At 43.4% G+C, this 13,288-nt stretch overlaps 1 protein-coding gene across 1 annotated transcript in view; it reads left to right on the top strand.

Annotated features, from left to right (window-relative positions):
• Positions 1 to 10,669, top strand: part of LOC134345147 (glutamate-rich protein 6-like) — a 70,894-nt gene extending 60,225 nt beyond the window's left edge. The window contains exons 13-15 of the mRNA XM_063045352.1: positions 870 to 1,025; positions 6,050 to 6,278; positions 10,424 to 10,669. Of these exons, the coding sequence (XP_062901422.1) occupies positions 870 to 1,025; positions 6,050 to 6,278; positions 10,424 to 10,669 (631 nt within the window). The remainder of the gene's footprint in view (positions 1 to 869; positions 1,026 to 6,049; positions 6,279 to 10,423) is intronic.
• The last annotated feature ends 2,619 nt before the right edge of the window (positions 10,670 to 13,288 follow it).

The following is a 13,288-nucleotide window of genomic DNA, read 5'->3' on the forward strand; positions in this document are numbered from 1 at the left end:
ACAAAATGCTGGAGGAACTCAACAAGTCAGACAGTATTTATAGAGGGGAATGAACAGTCGATGTTTCGGGCCGAGATCTTTCATCGGGACTGGAAAGGAAGGGGGCAGAAGCCAGAGGCTATTTATTCCACTCCATAGATACTGCCTGGTTTGCTAAGTTCCTCTTGTACCTTTAGTGTGCTGCTTCTAGTCCCTGTCTGTTTCAGGGTATTCCATAAGACCACAAGACATAGGAGCAGAATTAGACCATTTGGCCTATTGAGTATGCTATGACATTTGATCATGGACAGTTAATTTTCCTTCTCAACCCCATTCTCCTGCCTTCTCAGCAATCAAGAACCTATCAACCTCCACTTTAAATATACCCCCCAATGACTTGGCCTTCACAGCCATCTGTGGCAATGAATTCCACAGATTCACCATCCTCGGACTAAAGAAATTCTTCCTGTTCTCGAAAGGGACGTCATTGTATTCTGAGGTTGTGCCCTCTGGTACCAGACTCTCCCACGATAAAGAATATCCTCTCCACATCCACTCTACCTAGGTCTTTCAATATTTGAGAGGTTTCAGTGAGATCTCCCCTCATTCTTCTAAACTCCAGTGAGTACAGAGCTATCAAACGCTCCTCATATGCTTAACATTTCATTATAAATGGATTGTAAATTTCAAATAGTTATGCTTAACTGCCTTCTCAGTAAACCAATCTAACACTTTACCATATTATCTGGGCTGTGTGTTGTTTATTGCTGTTTATAGCCTAGCCTGATCTTTCATGGGTCTCCTGTCTCCTAAAAGTTCGTTTAAGTGCATACAAAGCTTTGATCTATGTGACATGTACAAATTTGCCATGCTTCCTTAACCCCTGTTAGTTACCCCTCTGGAAACCTGGCCATCCAGATTTTTATCGACACTGAAAAGAAAATGACCTGTGTCGTACAGCAGGACAGGGCTGATGACCCAGCCATTCAGGCAATCTTCACCTCCTATGGAAGGTGTACTTGTTATCATCCGAACGGTGTGGTCTGGTAAGTCACTGGCCCTTTTGAATAAACTGATAGATACTTCCAGGCACGGTCCGTTAAGTGGTAAAACATGGGAAAACTACCGCCTTCTACAAACATAGAAACCTACAGCACATTACAGGCCCTTCGGCCCATAATGTTGTACCGGCCATGTAACCTACTCTAGAAACTGTCTAGAACGTCCTACCGGATATTTTTCTAAGCTCCATTCCCATTTGTCCCTGATTCTGACTTGAAGATATTCTGATGTTCCTTCATAACAAAGACCAATAGACATAGGAGCAGAATTAGGCCATTTGGCCCATCAAGTCTTCTCTGCCATTCCATCATGGCTGATTTATTATCCCTCTCAACCCCATTCTCCTGCCTTCTCCCCATAACTTTGGACACTCTTACTAATTACAAACCTATCAACTTCCACTTGAAATACACCCAATGACTTGGCCTCCACAGCCGTCTGTGACAATGAATTACCATATGGCTAAACAAATTCCTCCTCATCTCTGTTCTAAAGGGACATCCCTCTATTCTGAAGCTATGCCTTCATTTAAGGTGGAGCACAATACTTGATCCATTCTCCAGCACAGCTTCTGCCTTTCAGCACTGCCCAGCTAAGAAACCATAGTAGATAAGGTATTAAACTTAAAGCAACACACATAAAAGTTGCTGGTTAACGCAGCAGGCCAGGCAGCATCTCTAGGAAGAGGTACAGTCGACGTTTCGGGCCAAGACCCTTCGTCTGGACTCGGACACTGACGAAGGGTCTCGGCCCGAAACGTCGACTGTACCTCTTCCTAGAGATGCTGCCTGGCCTGCTGCGTTCACCAGCAACTTTTATGTCTGTTGCTTGAAATTCCAGCATCTGCAGATTTTCTCGTGTTTGAGGTATTAAACTTTGTAGTTTTTGATATAGATTTTTCTAAGTAATGAATTGAATGCATTTCCAAAGCATTTGGAAAGCAAGTGTATCTTCATTCATTTTCTTGTTTGATGTAAGTAATTGTAATCAAACAACCTCTCATGATCTCACAGGTCTTCCATTCTAAGAAATTTGCTACAACTGGCAGCTTTCCTTCTGCGTTTGAATCTTGCACTATTCTGCGTCTGACTCACTCTATTCCATCTGCTCTTTATCACTAACCTCTCTTGCACTCCCTTCTGTCGAATTCTCCATGTCTATATTCTACCCCTATCTCATCCAATTCCTCCCCTGCCGCCACAGCTTTGTTCATCCTGCCTCATAGCTAGTCCGTCAGAGTGACTACACTTCCTTTGGAGAAGATGTCCTGCACTTCTCGCTACCTCAGTAAAGCAGCCAGCATAATCAAAGTCCTCACCCATCACACACATTCTCTCTTCTCCGTCCTCACCATAGGCAGAAGATACAAAAGCCTGAAAACGTGTACTACCAGGCTGAAAGTCAGCTCTATCCCACTCCTACAAGATGATTGAACGGTCCCCTAGCGTGGTGAGATGGACGCTTGACCTCACAATCTCCCTTATTATAGCTTTGCACCTTGTTGTCTGCCTGCACTGCACTTTCTCTGTAGCTAACACTTTATTCTGCATTCTGTTATTGTTTTCCCTCAAACTACCTCGATGTAATGAAATGGATGGCACGCCAAACAAGGTTTTTCACTGTACCTCAATACATGTGACAATAATAAACCAATTCCCATTCTTATGTTCACACTGGGCTATTTGCTGCAAGATCTGGACACACTAGTTACGAAGGAACATCAGAATATCTCCGAGTTAGAAGCAGGAACAAATGAGAATTGAATTAACTTTATTACTTACATCCTTCACATAAAAATCCTTACATTGCATCTCCTTCTAAATGTGCAATGTACAATTTATAGTAATTTATAATAAATAGTATGTACAACAGGACAGTCAATAATGCTTAGAAATACAATTGTATTAGCATGAGTTAATCAGTCTGATGGCCTGGTGGAAGAAGCTGTCTCAGAGCCTGCTGGTCCTGGCTTTTACGCTGCGGTACCGTTTCCCAGATGGTAGCAGCTGGAACAGTTTGTGGTTGGGGTGCTCGAGTCCCCAATGATCCTTTGGGCCCTTTTGACACACCAGTCTTTGTAAGTGTCCTGAATAGTGGGAAGTTCACATCTACAGATGCACTGTGCTGTCTGCACCACTCTCTGAAGGTGGTGGGTTTCCCATGTACGCCACTTATCAGGCTATGCCTGTAAGTATTCCCGTTCTTGCTGCCTGCAGATAAGGGCTACTTCATTATCTGAACTATGAACAGATTAGAGTACAGTGTAGTTTATCAGTGAGCATCCCAAGGAAGGATGAGGACCTGAAAATGGTTATGCCTGGGACCCTGCCCCAAGGAGCTTCCTCTAGGCAGGGTCCAGAAGTGTCTGCTGTGCCAAATACCTCCTGCCAACATAGCGGACAGTGCTGGAGTGGTGGTGGGGGGAGGACTGAGGGTGCAGTTAAGATTATAACACCATAAAATATAGGAGCAGAATTAGGCTTTTCAGCCCATTGAGTCTTCTCTGCCAATCTATCATGGCTGATATATTATCCCTCTCAACCCCATTCTCTTGCCATCTCCCCATGACCTTTGTTGCCCTGACTAGTCAATGATCTATCAACCCCCGCTTTAAATTTTTAGGGGCACCATGGTAACGTAACGGTTACAGCAACACTGTTACAGTCGGAGTTCAGTTCCAATGCCATCTGTAAGGACTATGTACGTTCCTCCCTGTGAACCACCTGGGGTTTTCTCCCACATTTCAAAGGCATACCAGTTAGTAGGGTGATTGGTCATTTTAACAACACACTCAAAATGCTGGAGGAACTCAGCAGGCCAGGCAGCACCTGTGGGGAAAGAAAAGTACAGTTGATGTTTTGGGCCGAAACCCTTCGGCAGGACTGGAGAAAAAAAGCTGAGGAATAGATTTGAAAGGTGGGGGGGAGGGAAGAGAGAAGCGCCAGGTGATAGTTGAAACTTGGAGGGGGAGGGATGAAGCAAAGAGCTAGGAAGTCCCTATATACCCCCTATACACGTTTCACCAGACCCACCCAGTTCCCCTCTACCACCACTTTCCTCCGCCTAGCGGAACTTGTCCTCACTCTTTGGAGAGAAGGAGGATGAGAGGAGACATGATAGAGGTGTACAAGATATTAAGAGGAATAGATAGAGTGGATAGCCAGCGCCTCTTCCCCAGGGCACCACTCCTTAATACAAGAGGACATGGCTTTAAGGTAAGGGGTGGGAAGTTCAAGGGGGATATTAGAGGAAGGTTTTTTACTCAGAGAGTGGTTGGTGCGTGGAATGCACTGCCTGAGTCAGTGGTGGAGGCAGATACACTAGTGAAGTTTAAGAGACTACTAGAGAGGTATATGGAGGAATTTAAGGTGAGGGGTTATATGGGAGGCAGGGTTTGAGGGTCGGCACAACATTGTAGGCCGAAGGGCCTGTAATGTGCTGTACTATTCTATGTTCTATGTTTACTCTAAATAATTTCTCCTTTGGGTCCTCCCAGTTCCTTCAAACAAAAGGGGTAGCCATGGGCACTCGCATGGGTCCCAGCTATGCCTGCCTGTTTGCCAGCTACATGGATCAGTCTATGTTGCGAAACCTCCTAGCTCTCTGCTTCATCCCTCCCCCTCCGTTTCACCAGTCGCCTGGCATTTCTCACCACCCCCCCACCCACCTATCAAATCTACTCCTCAGCTTTACTTCTCCAGTCCTGCCGAAGAGTTTGGGCCTGAAACGTCGACTGTACTTTTTTCCGTAGATGCTGCCTGGCCTGCTGAGTTCCTCCAGCATTTTGTGCGTGTTGTTCGGATTTCCAGCATCTGCAGACTTTCTCTTGTTTGGTCATTTTTAATTAGACTAGTGTTAAGTAGGTGGGTTGCTAGGCCGGCTGGGCCGGAAGAGCCTGTTCCATGCTGCGCCTCTAAGTTAATAAGTAAATAAACCTAACAACAGTTTCCACAGATTCACCACCTTTGGACTAAAGAAATCCCCCCTCACCTCTGTTCTAAAGGGAATTCCTGCTATTCTGAGGCTGTGCCCTCTGGTCTTAGACTCACCCACAAGTGGGAACATCCTCTCCACATCCACTCAATCTAAGCCTTTCAACATTCGATCGGTTTCAATAAGATCCCGCCCCCCCCACAATCATTCTTCTAAACTGCAGCGAGTACAGGCCCATATGGGCATAAGCCCAGTAAAACCATCAGCAGACATCCCACCTCTCCCGGAACTTCCGGGAGTCTCCCGCATATTAATAGTGGCTCCCTGATGCCCATAAATTATATACAATATCACGGAAATCAATTTTTTTGAAAGCGAGAGAAAAGCAAGAGAGAGCGTGCGCGCGGGAGCGAAGGCAAGCGAGCGAGAGAGAAAGCAAGCGAGAGAGTGCGAGCAAGAGCACGCCATTGCAGAGTGTTCCAAAAAAAAATATAAAGCGTACGTCACCCCAGACTACCCTAAAGTGTACCCCTGCCTAATAGGGGTCAAAAATAATGACAGTGTTGCTTGCTGCTCTGTTTGCAGCAGTGACTTTTCTATTGTCCATGGTGGGTTAAGACTGTAAAAGACATGTTGAGGTGAGTTTAACAGGTGTCATTCGTTCATTTTAGCATAGCTAACGTTATTTAAACTAGCTGGCCAGCTGCTAAGGAGCTACTCTATTGCAGACATCCCACCTCTCCTGCAAGTCCCGGGAGTCTCCCGCAAATTGATGGTGCTACCTCCCTGAAATGAGTTTTTGCAGGTTGGGATGTCTGCATCAGGAACATGCTGCGTGGGGTTCCTGAATGTTCTGGTGCCCTCCCATTGTTCATGTTAAAAAATTCCACTTTAAAGAACACAGAGTGCAAGCCTCACAGCATCGCTGCAAAGAAAAGATTAATGTGCAATCTCCATTGAACTGAAAAAATGCTTGATGGCTCTGCTGTTCAGCTTTTTGTCCGGGAGACAGTTTAGTACATATTTTTGAGTCTGTCGTTATTCACGACCCTGTATGCTTCTGCTTTATGTGCAGGGTACATACTAACGCTTTCGGAGGGCATTATGCAGATGAATGCGGCATCCGGCTGCGGCGATGGCTGTGGCGAGACCCCTCATCCCCACTTAACTTCACGCCTTTTAAACCGATTTTCATCTCTCTGAGCAAAAACATCGGCGTCAGGATTATAGAGCAACAGCGGATCTTCCTGACTTTTTTGGCAATGGGGAAACAAGCAAAGTTCAACCTCGGAGTGAACCTGGAGGTGAAGTGTCCTGCTGGTTTCAGTTCAATTTCACTTTATCGTGTGCAATTAAGTTCCTGGAAATTCCTCGAGATCCGGGCTGACGATCAGGAGGCAAGAGTTCAAGTCTCACCGGACCTGCAGTGAACTTTAAATGCAATGGTAGCATAGTGGTTAGCTCAACACTTTACAGGACACCTGGGTTCAGTTCCTGACACTGCCTGTCCATTCTCCCTGTGACCACATGGGTTTCCACTGGGTGCTCCAGTTTCCTCCCACAGTCCAAAGACGTACCGGTTGGTAGGTTAATTGGTCATTGTAAATTGTCGAGTGATTAGACAATTAAATCATTGGTTGCTGGGCAATGTGGCTTGAAGAGCCAAAAGGGCCTATTCCATGCTCTATGTCAAAAATTTTTTAAGAGGCAGTCAATTAAATAGATCTAAAATAGCTTGTATTTAAATTATGTCCACAAAACTGCTGAAAAAGTATAGTTAATGGCCACTTTATTAGATGCCTCTTTTCCCTAATAAAGTGGCCACTGAGTGTATGTTGGTGACCTTCTGCTGCTGTAGCCCATCTACATTAAGGTTGGATAGGTTGTGCGTTTAGAGTTGCTCTTCTGGACATCACTGTTGTAATGCATGGTGATCCGAGTTACTGTCACATTCCCGTCAGCTTGAACCAGTCTGGCCATTCTCCTCTAACCTCTCTCATTAACAAGGCATTTTCTCCCACAGAACTGCCACTCACAGGATTTTTTTTTGCACTATTCTCTGTAAACTTGAGAGACTGTTGTGCGAAGTCCCAGGAGATCAGCAGTTTCTGAGATACACCACTGTGCCTGTCACCAACAATCATTCCACGGTCAAAGTCACTTAGATTACATTTCTTCCCCATTCTGATGTTTGGTCTGAACCTCTTGACCGTGTCTGCATGCTTTTACACATTAAGTTGCTGCCACACATTAATTAGATATTTGCGTTAAGGAGTAGGTGTACCTAATAAAGTGGCCACTGAGTATACTCTAGACTATGTTGCAATTGTACTGGTACTCTGACACACTTTTTAATTCACTTTTATAAAGAAATTACACAGTGCAGGAACTGGGAACTCGGAGGGTGGGAAGAGAGGGCAGGAACCTGGGGTTTTGAACACAAAGGGTGTGTAAGAATCAGGGTGTCAGGGAGATTGAACAGGAACTTGAAGTACAGCTTTTTGTTTGGGTTGAGTTGTTCTCTGATCTTGCCAATTTAGTCACAAAGATTTCATCACCATACAAGAAGGCATCATCAATGCGCAGTTAATTGTGGTGTGCCCTCCAAATGCTTGGCCTTTATATACTTAGCAATTTGCTGCTTGATTATCACTACAGAAGCTCATTTCTGATGTCGCGAGAAAGTCTTGTTGCTGGTTGGTTGTGTGGTGAACTTTGTGTGTTGTGGTCTGGAATTTTGCCCACATTGGCTCATAAATAGGATTGAGGTCTACGTGTGTATTCAGAGAATTATTTGCAGAAGCCACACTTCTAGGAATTCTCTTGCAGACTGCATGTTTGCTTGCGTCATGACTTCCACTGATGCCCGGTCAAATTTGTGCCCCTCTTGATCTTCATGAGTAGAGACTAGGGAGAGTTGGTCAAGCTACCTTATTGATGTTGATGTTGATGTTCATAGATCCTTGTAGATCGTTTTCTCCCAGTTGCTCCAAGAAAATAGAATTTCGATCACACCTAAGCCAACAGCAACGTTCAGGAGAGTACTTTGCAGACTAAAAGAATGAACCAAGGTATTAGACAAGACCAATCTGGTCTACAAATTCCAGTGTGGGGACTGCAGCAAATATTACGCTGGCCAAATTGGGAGAGAACTATCCACCAGGATCCATGATCTGTTTGTAACAAAAGCGAACTACTGCAGTTGCTTAAAACCTGAAATGAAAAGACAAAGCGCTCAGCAGATCAGGTAGCATTTGTTAATAAAGAATGAAACATCTATAATTTCTGGATGAATCAGTGACTTCTTTCTCCAGCCTCACCTGCATTTGCAGTATTTTCCCTTATTGCTTGTTTTGATTCAAAGTTCAAGGTAAGTTTTGGTCCCCTAATCTGAGGAAAGACATCTTTGCCATAGAGGGAGTACAAAGAAGGTTCACCAGATTGATTCCTGGGATGGCAGGACTTTCATATGAAGAAAGACTGGATGAACTGGGCTTGTACTCGTTGGAATTTAGAAGATTGAGGGGGGATCTGATTGAAACGTATAAGATCCTAAAGGGATTGGACAGGCTAGATGCAGGAAGATTGTTCCCGATGTTGGGGAAGTCCAGAACGAGGGGCCACAGTTTGAGGATAGAGGGGAAGCCTTTTAGGACCGAGATTAGGAAAAACTTCTTCACACAGAGAGTGGTGAATCTGTGGAATTCTCTGCCACGGGAAACTGTTGAGGCCAGTTCTTTGGCTATATTTAAGAGGGAGTTAGATATGGCCCTTGTGGCTACGGGGGTCAGGGGGTATGGAGGGAAGGCTGGGGCGGGGTTCTGAGTTGGATGATCAGCCATGATCATAATAAATGGCGGTGCAGGCTCGAAGGGCCGAATGGCCTACTCCTGCACCTATTTTCTATGTTTCTATTATCAACAACCCTGAGATTCATTTCCTTGCGGGCATTCACAGTAGATCAAGGAAATACACTAGAATCAATGAAAAACTACACACAAGGACTGACAAGTACCCAATGTGCAAAAGAAGACAAACTCTGCAAATTCAAAAAAAAATTATTTATTTATTGATGTTTAATAAATTTATAAATAAATAATACCAAGAAAACAACAGCAAGAGTTGTTAAAGGATGTAAAAAAGCTAACATGATATTTAACTTTGACTTGCAGTAATTCCACAGTCAGTTCCGCTTCTGATGGCTTGCAGGGAAAATATCACACCTGCCCACTGTATAATTTTGATTTTGAGGACTGGAAAGTCACAGTTGCCAAGAGTAAATTCCCGAGATAACCTCCTTACTGTAAGCAGAACTCCTCTCTGGGAGTTCTTGATCAGTGGTAACCTGTGTGATCTCATTTTGCATGGCAAACATTGAAAGATTACTCTCAGTCATCCCCGTCCCTGTGGGGGGGATTCTGGGCCTGTTCCAACTGAACAGGTTCAAAAACAAGAGATCTTACTGCTGTTTCTTTACACCTACTAACGAAAGCAAAAAACTTGGGTTCAATTTAACAGAGTAACCAACGATTCAAAGAGGAGGTTAAGAGTCCTTCTTCTCGCATTGTTATAATCTGAAATTTGACGGGCCTTTGGAGGTACATTCATAGAACATGTAGAACATAACACCACAGTACAGGCCTTTCAGCCGCACTGTTATGCTGACCTTTAACCTACCCCAAGATCAATCTAACCCTCAGAAAATGCTGGAGGAACTCAGCAGGCCAGGCAGCACCTGTGGAAAAGAGTACAGTTGACCCTTCAGCAGGAACAGGAGGCAAAAAAATGAGGAGTCAGTCCTGCTAAGGACTTCACCTACAACGCCTTGTCAATGAGAGAGGTCAGAGGGAAATGGCCAAACTGGTCCAACTGACAGGAAGGTAACTGTAGCACGGAGAACCACGCTTGAAGTGGATAGGCTACAGCAGCAGAAGACTGTGGACGCACACCCAGTGGCCACTATATTAGGGACAGGAGGAACATAATAAAGTGCTCAGAGTGTATCTGTTTAGGCTCTTACTGTCCATTTTTATACTATGTTCTCAATTTGAGTTCTCTCTAATACTCTTTATTCTCCTTCATAAATTCTTTAGCCATCCTTGACTAAATGGATTCCTTTAAGATTCAACCGGCCAAATGATCTCTGGTGACTCACTGGGTCCTACAAAGATCCATTTGGTATTGGTATTGGCATTGTTTTATTTTTGTTTACGTGTACCAAGAATAGTTTGCCTTGCATGCTGTTCCTACAGATCAGATATTACCCAGAGCATTGATTTAGAAACAATAACAGTGCCCAATAAAGTGTAAAAGCTACCAATAAAGTGCAGTGCAAGTAAAACCATAAAGTGCAAACTCGTACTGAGATAAGCCTGTGAGGCCAAGACTCCACTTAGTTCAGATATGGGCTTTTGATTCAGTTTGATTAACATATTTTTTTCCCTTTCAGTTTAAAACCCCAGCCACGCAAAACTTTACAAACTCCTGGTTAACAGAAGCTGACCTTCACCTTCAGACCAGCTGGTTAAAAGTTCAAAAAATAATTAACAAGTTGTGTGTTGCCCTGAACTTTCCGAGCAATGACCCAGAGAAAATTGCACTTCCACTTTACCTTGTGACCCGGCAACGAAAGCTGGCCCAACTCTGTGCAGGGGTGAAGATGGAAGAAAGTGTAAACATGGAAAATATTGCCTGAAAGAAGTTGCCATCAGCACAATTTGCATTTGTGTTTGTGCTTGTGCTTGGGGTTGGGATTGGGTGGGGTAGTCTATATGTTAATAATATAAGCTCTTAAATTTCACTTGAACATAATCCTTACTGATGTTCAAAATGAAATGAAAGCTCTCCAAGACATGGATGTAACACCGGGTTCAATAAAATCACCCCTGTTTGTAGCCTGTGGATTTTAGCTGTTTACAAGACAGGCCCACAATGGTTGTGAATTTATTAGGATGGATCTTTACCAATGTGAGGTACAAGCTTATCAAATATATGGGGCTGGTGACTCCAAATATTCATCTCTTTTAAGCTACACAAGTCTTTCATATTAACAGTCTATTTTGTTTCCCCTAACTTTATAGTCTGTGAGATTATAGTCTTTATTACCAAGGTAATGACAATTTGTTATTAAATCTATTTTGGATCAGCATTGATCTAGTTTTGTTGCTTGTTTATCTAAACATTATATAATAAAGTCAAGCATCTTTCTGAAGCTAATTATAAACATGTTGTTTGAGGTATTCCATCTTCTGTGTTTCGGTATTATCGGGTAACTCATTACAAGGAGGCTGCAGTTTCCCAGAGTGCAGGAGTAAATGTGCCACATACAATGGCTGCATCAGCAGTTCCTGCAGCAGAAGCATGGGAGTAGATTAACTGCCGGAGAGGAGAGAAATGAAAGTAGATTAATCAACTTTTTCGGGCTTCCGGCCGGGTTTAGGTATCAATTATAACAGACGTCTCGATGACAAGCTCTGCATCTTCTTCAGGGATGGCAGTTTGTCATCAAAGCGTCTGTTATAATCGATACCTGTACCTGGCTGGAAGCTTGAGAAGCGTTTATTCACATTATACAACAGGAAAGCACTAGATCCTTTTTCGAATGTAGATTAGCCAAGCATCAGAGGAATGTAAAACAGGGTAAATACAAAAACCTCAAAATATCCTTCTGTCCTTTAGGCAGTGACACTAACTATCCTACAAAACTGAACTGGTGTAACTGACTCAGGTTTGTAGGCCTCCTTGCTCACACATGCTTTTTCAGTTCTGCCCACAAATTTTAATAAATAAATAAGCGATAAATATCAAGAACATCAAGGGTAATTCAGCAAATCAAATTAGCCTTGGTTGTTGAATATCTTGACAGCAACTGAGGTGCCTATTATGTGTTTTCATCCATGTGAAGTTCAGTATTTTGGATGTTTTATTAGGATGGGTGAGCAGTTTCCCGTGGAAAAATAATGCTTCAAACTCTGCTGATAGAAATCTTCCTTCAAAGGCAAAGGACAATTTTGGAAGTTCACTCCAAAAGAAATTATGTTTTTGCTCTTCTCAAGCCATTCATTTCATAGTGGCCTTAGCTCAGTGGCACAGGTTTTTCGTGTCCATCTGCAGAATGTTCCTTTTATTTACATGACATGTCCCCACAGGAATTATTGAATTAACATGGCTGACAGTCTCCTGGAGTTTACTCCTGTATTTTCAAATTAAATTTTCTTTGCTTCCGTTGGGATCTTTTACACAATTTTGCATGGTTTTTCTGGAAATATACTTTAGAAGAAATCTAAAATAAATGATTACTCAGTGATGAACCAAACCAAGAAACTTCATTATCAGGTAGGTACCAATTCCTTGAAAATAGCATCATCCATCTACACACATTGCATATGTCCACAAAGGTCTATTTCTTCCTAATATCTTGCAAATTGAATAAAAATAAGCTTTGAAAACCAAAAGATTCAGGAGCAAAACTGGGGCATTCAACCCATCAAGTCAACCATATTATCATGGTTGATTTATTTATTTATTGAGGTACAGCACAGAATAGGCCCTTCGAACCATGCTGTCCAGCAATCCCCCGCTTTAATCCCAGCCTAATCACAGGACAATTTACAATGATCAATTAACCTACCAACCAGAATGTCTTTGGACTGTGGGAAGAAACCGGAGCACCCAGAAGAAACCCACATGGACCTGAAGAGAACGTACAAACTCCTTACTTCTCTCAAGCCCATTATCCCATGAGCCTCTAGAAGGTCCTCCGTATTTTCTGGCCAGTAAAGGTCCCTAACCACACCCTACTCCTTCAGTGTCATCAAAAGGACATCATGAGGAAATATTGGAGGTGGATTGGGCACATGGTGAAAAGAGAGGCAAACTCCATCATCAAGACAGCACTTCATTGAACCCTGAAGGATGGAGGAAACGAGAGACCAAAGACAACTTTGCACTGTGCCATAAAGGCAGAAATGAGGACACTGAACCACACCTGAGGCATAAAAGAGAAGATGGCCAAGGACAGGCAAAGGTGGAAGACCTCATTGCTGCCCTAAAGACCAGCGGCATAACAGACAGTAAATAAGTCCAGCCTATGCTGCTGCCTTCTCTCCATACCCTTTGACACCCATCCTAATCAAGAACCTATCAACCTCTTCTTTAAATGTACCCCACGTCTGGGTCTCCATCGCCATTTCTGGCAATGAATTACACAGATTCACCTCCCTTTGGCTAAGGAACTTCCTCCTCCCCTCTGTGTTAAAGGGGACATCCTTGTATTCTCAGGCTGTACCCTCTGGTCCTAGACTCCCCCAATAAT

This window comes from Mobula hypostoma, chromosome 4, assembly GCF_963921235.1.
Source record: "Mobula hypostoma chromosome 4, sMobHyp1.1, whole genome shotgun sequence".
Classification (NCBI taxonomy): domain Eukaryota; kingdom Metazoa; phylum Chordata; class Chondrichthyes; order Myliobatiformes; family Myliobatidae; genus Mobula; species Mobula hypostoma.